Source organism: Chrysochloris asiatica, unplaced genomic scaffold (assembly GCF_000296735.1).
Source record: "Chrysochloris asiatica unplaced genomic scaffold, ChrAsi1.0 scaffold00559, whole genome shotgun sequence".
In the NCBI taxonomy this organism is placed as follows: Eukaryota; Metazoa; Chordata; class Mammalia; order Afrosoricida; family Chrysochloridae; genus Chrysochloris; species Chrysochloris asiatica.
In genome coordinates, this window is record NW_006409077.1 from 452,239 (window position 1) to 460,229 (window position 7,991).

Here is a 7,991-nt window from a genome sequence, read left to right on the forward strand (position 1 = left end):
TAACATTATTTGTATAGGAAGAACATATAGAAAGTTTTATTATAACATATAACAAAAATGCATATGGTTTACATGAAATTTTATATAAATGGAATAATCCATCATTTACATTCTTGTGTATCTAACATTTTCAATGCATTGAGTCTCAATTTCCTTGTGTGCATCTGTAATTTATCAATTTTCACTACTTCATAGGGTTTCACAGTGTGAAAGTTACACAATTCATCATATGTATTGTCATTTGCACTGATTTTTATTTTTGGGAATTATAAAATAAGATGCTTTGAAAAAATCCCCCTTTTGACCCGTTTTTACCAACCCCTCCAAATCTCCAGGGAATATACGCAAAAAGTATTTTCTTCTCATTGGGTGTATGTTTTATGCAGCTTTACTAAGGTGTGTCTTCCATATTTTCCCAAACAATTATATCCTTGACATGCTCACATGGGTATATTAGCAGTGCCTTTATCAATTCACCTGTATACATAACCAGTATTATATGAGGGTTCTTGGAGCTTCACAACATAGCTAATATTTAGGATTGTCAAACTTTTCATATTTTTAACAACATAAAGTATATTTGGAAGTACTTCATTGAGTTTCTCTGATAACTAATGAGATTGAGTATCTTTATACAGATTTTTAAACCATTTGTACTTTCTTTTCAGTCAAATTTCAATCACATTTCTTAGCAGACATTAAATATTGCCTCTCATCTCTGAATTCACCTTAAGTACATGCTTTGTGATAGTCGGATCCATTCTCTATGAATTTATCCTTTACAATACTCACATTAGAGGTATGGAAGGGGCACTGCTGGAGGAGTTTCTCTGTCTGTGATTCTGTTTTGACTCATGTTCATCTTTATTCAGTCTTTCTTGTCTTGTGGATTCTGAGAAATCTCTGACAGTTAAACCAAATTCAAGGTTGCAGAGATCCACACCCACTTAGGCTACTCACAGGCGGGTTGTGAATCCAGGCAGGGATTTATTTACAGTCAGAGCTAACTACTGAAGGTGTCTTTTTCACTCTGTAACATAAAATACACACCCAGAATCTGAAAGGAGAATTTTTTTTTCCTGAAAGAAAGAAAGGGGGAAAGGCTATTGCCATGTCTGTGGACCACTGCCACAGAGAGAACACACTGACCATAAGGTCTGCAAATGTTTCCAACATTATGTAAAAGGTGTTTTCTTTTATAGGGAGTGAGAGTAAAGGCTATAAAGAAAACCCAGCTGTAAGGAAGTGAAATGAATAGGTGATATAATCAGATAGTAAGACAGAAAGTTTTCTGCTGAGGTCAGTCAGCCTATTCGCTGAGATATTGTTAGTAACCATTGAAAAAAGCTCTTACTCATGGGAAATTACTACATAACAGAAGGGAGCATTGTTTTGTCCTGTGCTGGTCATTTTGTACTTTTGAAGCCCCCTCATATATACTTACATACTTAGAATGAAATACACGTATATAAATATTATATCAATGTAAATCAGAACTTTTTGTTCAGAATGTTTTATTGATTGTAGGTTGTGAATGAGAATGCTGTTTGGTTGTAAAAAGTTATATTTCAACCCGTGTCTGGCCTCTTACTGGGCCTTTTATCTTCTAAGTAGCATATTGCAGCTTTCAGAGTCAAATAGTCACTTTTTTATGATAATACATTTGGCTCCATAATTTATTGCCCATGTAATTTGCTTGTATAATCCTGTGTGTTTTGCATAGATCCTCTTGGTCTCGGTGGCTGCTCAGAGCTTTACAAATATGACCTTTCCTCCCATCAGTGAGAACTGAGCTGCATCAGTCAGGGCACCTGCACCACGATGATGGCACAGCCCCAGCTCCTCATGGTGTTGCTGCTCTGGGCATCAGGTGAGGGAATGAAAAGCACTAGACTACTAACTTTGTAGATTAGGTAAACTGATTTTCAATATGGAGTGAAATAAGAATTATTTCAGAATGAAATGATCACATTCATTACAGTTTTGTGTGTCATATAAATGATTTGCTTTTAAATGTGTTGACAAATTATATGTATGCATGGTAATTGTGCCCTCTGATTGCAGGTGCCTGTGGGGACATCGTAATGACCCAGTCTCCAGCCTCCCGGGCTGTGTCTCTAGGAGAAGCAGTCACCATCAACTGCAAGTCCAGCCAGAGTCTTACCATTGGTAGATATCATCGCTTAGCCTGGTATCAGCAGAAAGCAGGACAAGCTCCAAAGCGTCTCATCTATGATGCATCCATCCGGGCATTTGGGGTCCCTGACCGGTTCAGTGGCAGTGGGTCTGGTACAGACTTCACTCTCACCATCAGCAGGGTCCAGGCTGAAGATGCAGCCAGTTATTATTGTCAACAGTATTACAGTACTCCACCCACACTGCTTCAGCCCTTAACATAAACCTCCTCCCCAGGCTGGGGCAGGAAGGCTCTGTAGCAGCAGCTGCTTCCTCCCTACAGGACAGGAGCTTGCATGCTCCCTCCATCTAGTGAGTTTCTGATTTATATGTGGGATAGTTTGTAGGACTCCAGAGATGTTTAAGGGACTGTGTTTCTTTGATTCCTTGTGGAATCTTTTATCTCCTACAGGAAAAATGCATTACAATATGTTGTATTAGTTTTCTACTGCTGCTGTTGCAATTAAAAAATAAATTAGAAACAACATTTCTTATTTTAGAGTTTTGCAGGGCAGAAGTCCAAAATAATCTGACTGGGCTAATGTCTAGGTGTCAATGAGGCTGCATTCCTTTTGAAGGATCTAGACTAGAAACCATTTCCTTGCCATTTCCAGCTCCTTCATACCTCCTGCATTCCATGGCTCCTGACCCTCTTCCTCAGTTTTCAAAGGCAGCAAGATGGCCTCTTCTTCAGTTGTCACCCCTCCCCAAGAGCACAGACTAGAAGAGTTCTCTGCTTGTAAGGATGAACGCTTTTAAGATTGGGCTCAGCTAGGGAATCTTGGGTAATAGCCTCATCACAAGGTCTGTGCTCCTAATTCTATGTTCAAAGTCTCTTTTTTCATAAAGGCAACATATTGATAGGTTTCCAGGACTTGATGTAGTCTTCTTTGGGGACTCTTATTCTGTACAATAAAACATCCCATGGACCATTTTTCTGCAATATCAGATCACTGACCATATGCCCCGTACAGAGCTGCACTTGAGGGATGTAACCAAGGATTACTTGTCTGCTCACTGCTGGAGAGGATCCAGTGAGATTCATACCTTCATGGATCAGCTATCACTTCCTTTGTTTCTTGACTGTAAACATTTTTCTTTTATTTAAAAGCTTTCATTGTGAATTGAGTGAAAATTTACAGGGCAGATCTTCAGTTTTACATTCAACAAATCATATACCTTATTTCATTACAATGTTCATAATCCCCTCCAGGTATCATCAATTAACAGTATTTCTCTCTATTCACCGTACCTCTCTCTCTCTCTCTTTTTTTTAAACATTCATGCATGTATAATAATTCACACCACCAAAAGATATATTCTGCAACTCTGCCTCCTGGCCACCAACTCTTAATCCCCCTCTCCTTGTCCCCATCTCTACCTCCATCTCTGGATTTGCTACTTCTGCTTGTGTTCTTCTCCCTTGTTGGTCCCAGGGTCCTGTGTTCCTGGACTGTAAGATTAACTACTGCCCTGTTTTTATTACAAAACTTCTATATTAACCATTGTGACAGTCGCAATTAGTCATGGTAACACTTACTCATTATTGGATCATAAGAATCTTATCCCCATCTCTTTTAACCACATCTGTCTAGACAAAATGAAAACTATTCAGGGAGGACTCTTTCTTCCCTCACACACTCTTACACTATACTCCAATTTGATACCTTGTAAGCCAGTCACTTCATGTCTTTATTGCCCCCACATCTTAGGTAGCCAGTGTCTAAGTTGCCCGTCCCTATCTACTCTGTGTACAAAGGGGATAGGACTGATACTTGGTATGAAGACTCCTTCCCTCTCTGTTGGTATTTAAAGTTACTACCTGCATTAGTAAGGAGCTCTGGTAACGTAGTGGTTATGTATCGGGCTGCTAACCTCAGGGTCAGTAGTTTGAAACTATCAGCTGTTCCACACAAATCTTACTGCTTCTATAATGATTTACAGCCTCGGAAACCCTGTACAGGGTCACTATGAGTCAGAACTGTCTCCACGGCACATAACCACCACCACCACCTCCATGAGTATAGGTCAAGTTCATCAAATTGTAGCCATTTACCTTTGTTTCCTTTATCAAATATTGTTTTGCTGTTTCTTTGTTTTTTTATCTTCCTCTAGTCGAGTTCTGATTATCAAATCATCAAAGTTAGGTCAAATAGGTACTATCTGCCAGTTTGGGTGTTCTTGTGCATCTCCCCTCATTTTTTATTAGCTGGAAGCTTCACTCTCTGCTCTAGCCCTCTAAACTTTCTCCTTTTAACTTATTCCCATTTCTTTCCTTACTCGTTCCATGCTATTATGCCTTATACAGAATCACAGCCAACAACATTCTCTGTAGTATGTTTCTCCCTGTCCCTTTCTTCTGGACACTATTGTCCTTCTGTCCTATATTATCTTTTGATGTTAAAACAAAGTAAAATTAAAGAGATGAAGGTCATTTCTCTCAGCTGTACTTCTCTTATAAAGGTCATGCTCCAATTCTGTCATCCTTGTGGTTGTTAAGTGCTGTTGAGTCAGTGCTAATTCTTAGAGATCCTTTATAGGGTTTCCAAGGAGCAGCTGGTAGCCTTGAACTGCCAACATTGTGGTTAGCAGTCCGATGATTTTTACAGCACCACAATAAGTCTCCTTATGATCTGTAAATGTGAACGTATTGCCTATCATCTTGATTCATCAGGTATCGTTTTTAATTACAGCTTTGTCCCTTCCTTGCCATGTGACCTTAAGTAAGTTACTAAAAAAGTCAGTGACAAGATTTCCTTGTATGTAAAGTGAATATAATGGTACTAGCTATTTTGTAGAGTTGTTGGAAAGCTGGATGAGTCAATAACACTAAATGGTTTAACAGCATTGGTGTACATGTAATCTTGAGTATTACTATTATTATGATTTTTTTTACGTTTTCTTCATAAGTGGAACTTCTCATTTTTTTAAAAAAATCACTGTATTAGTTTCCTTTGACTGCTAAAATGAATAAGCATAACTGTGGCATCTAATCCAATAAAAATTTACTCTGTTATGGTTCTGGAAGCCAGAAGCTGTCTATCAATATATGTAGTGTGTATATATATATATATATATATATATATATATATATATATATATATACAAACATTTGGCAATTCAGGAATTTTTGCATGTATGATAAGACAATGTCATTATCTGTGAATTCCCTTTTTCTATGAACTTTCTGAAGCCCTCTCGTATAACTTGTTGACATTGATCATGTTTGTCATGTTGTCCCACCACTACCGTTCACCTGTTCTAGATGATTCCAGCAGCATGAACAGGAACTCAGGGCCCCCCATTCCTCCCCCTCTATCAGCCTCAGTAATCACTAATAATCTTTGGCTCCATATATATTTGTCTGGTTTCTGAGTTACAGATAGTATGATATTTGTCCTTTTGTGAATGACTTGCTTCACTCAACACAATGATTTGAATGCTCATGTGAGGATATTTTTGGCCCTTTATTACCTTATGTATTTGAACACTCCACTGCCCATGAGATTTGCTTTCATAACCATTGCCTACTTTGCATAGGCCCCTGTGGGGCTCAGCAGCTGCTCAGAACTTTACAAATGGGCTGTCTCCCCTCAGTGTGAGCTGAGTTATATCAGAAGGAGAAATTGCTGAATGATGATGGCACAGACCAAGATTCTTATGGTGATGCTGTTCTGGGTCTCAGGTGAGAAATCGATAATCACGTCTATGCAACCAAACAGCTATCTGTGTAGAGGACGAAAATGACTTTAAATGCAGAGTGAAATCATGGTTATCACTTAAACAGACTCAGTTACACATCTAACACTGTAAGAAAACTAGTTTTAAAACTACTTGGGGACAAGTAATGTGAAGGTGGTGGTGGTTATGTGTCTTGGAGTCGGTTCTGACTTACAGGGTTTCTGAGCCTATAAATCTGTATGGGAGCAGAAAATCTCATGTTTCTCCTGAGAAACTGCTGGTAGTTTGAACTGCTGACCTTGAGATTAGCAGCCCGATTCATAACCACTATACTTCTGGAGCTCCTTCACGTAATGTGGGATACAAATAAAATTTGGATCCTTTCTTTCGCTCTACATATATGATATCCCTCTGCACTACCAACTTACCTCTTGACTTCAATGTCATCCAGAAAAGTTGGTATCTATGCCACACCTCGCTAGACAGCGAAGATCACGAGTCTCCTTCCTTCATTCCTTCCTTTCTTTCTCTCTCTTTCTTTTCTTCCTTACTTCCTTCTTCCCTCCTTTACTTCTTTCTATCTTTCCTCCAAATGTCTGTTCAACTGTTTCTCCTAGTGAGGACTATTTCATGGCTAGGCAGGGGAAGCTCTGCAGATTTTTAAGCAGGGCCCTCCAAAACACAGTTAATGCAGATTACCCTCCCCCCATTCTTTAATGGGGTTGACAACTTCAGTGTTCACATCCATGTAGTTCAAACCATCAAAGATTGGGAACTTTCCTGGGGTTGTATGTGGGTGAGATCTGACCATGCCTCTGGTCCCCAGGTAAGTGTGCAGATAGGAAAAAGACTGCACCTTTATCTCTGTGAGCCATCATTCTGTTTCTGCAATGCAAATATGTTTTTGTCGCTGAAGCTGCCATAAATGCTCAAGTTAACCACGGCATGTCTGGTTGTCCCACACAGGTCATAAGTGAGACTCCCTTTTTTGGCAGTTTCTGTTCAGATTTCTCAACTAATAAGCATTCAATCCACATCTCTCTCCCTTCTACTGAAGCTCAGGGTTCCAGAACTATCACGTGTGTCTGTTTCATATGGTTTTCCATGTCTTTGTTGTAGAGGGTCTGCAGAAAGCCTTTCTGCCTAATCTATGATATTGCTGCATCTTCTATGCATACCTTGCAGTGGTTTTCATTTTTTTGGTTTGGGTGGTGCTGCTGTTTACTTTGTTCTTCATAATTATCTGTGCTGAGTTAATTTTGTTCATTTTCTTGTCATTTTCTACATTGTTGTTTTAATGATTACTAAATTTTTGTGTCTATTTGAAGACTAAGGAGCACCAAATCCAAGTCATGGAGTCCTGGCATGGTGCTGTAGAATAATGCACTGGACCACAAGGTCACTTACACTGCAAGGTCAGTGGTTCCAACTCACCAACAGTTCCTCGGAAACCCTACACAGGGTGATTGTGGGTTGGAACTAAGTCAATGGCACTTGACAACCAAAACAATGATGCACACTATGGTATTTCCAGTAGCATCATGTGCATGTGAGAGTAGGACAGTGAATAAGGAAGACTATAGAAGAACCGATGAATTTGAATTAGGGTGTTGGAGAGGAACATGAAAAGTATCATGGACTTCAAGAACTACTAACGAATCTGTTTTGGAAGAACCACAGCCAACATGCTCGTTAGAAGCCAGGATGGTGAGACTTCACATCTTATACTTCAAGCATATTACCAGGAGGAACCTGGCCCTAGAGAAGGACATCAGGCTTGGTAGAGTGGAGGATGCGCCAAAAAGAGAAAGACCACAACGAGATGGATCGTGATGATGGCGGCATCAGTGGACTCAAGCCTAATGACAATGGGAAGGATGGTGCAGAAGTAGGCAGTGTGTTATTCCACTGTGCAAAGAGTAGGTATGTGTCAGAACTGATTCAATAGCATGTAAAATAGCAAAAAAATTTTATTTCCTCACAAATTCAGGAGGATCATGTATTGGTCTGGCCCAAAATCATCTGCCTTTCTTGTTTTCACGTGAAGGCTGCTCTCTAATTTAAATTTCTCCCCCATTTAAAACTGTCAATCACTATTTTGTATATGTCTTCCAATTACCTTCTTGCCTGCATGG

General features: G+C 39.4%; 1 gene segment (V, D, J or C); it reads left to right on the plus strand.

Annotated features, from left to right (window-relative positions):
* Nucleotides 1-1,821: 1,821 nt before the first annotated feature.
* Nucleotides 1,822-2,399, plus strand: LOC102837204. The segment is given in 2 exon segments: nt 1,822-1,870; nt 2,065-2,399. Coding segments are annotated over 2 exon segments (384 nt in total).
* Nucleotides 2,400-7,991: the final 5,592 nt, after the last annotated feature.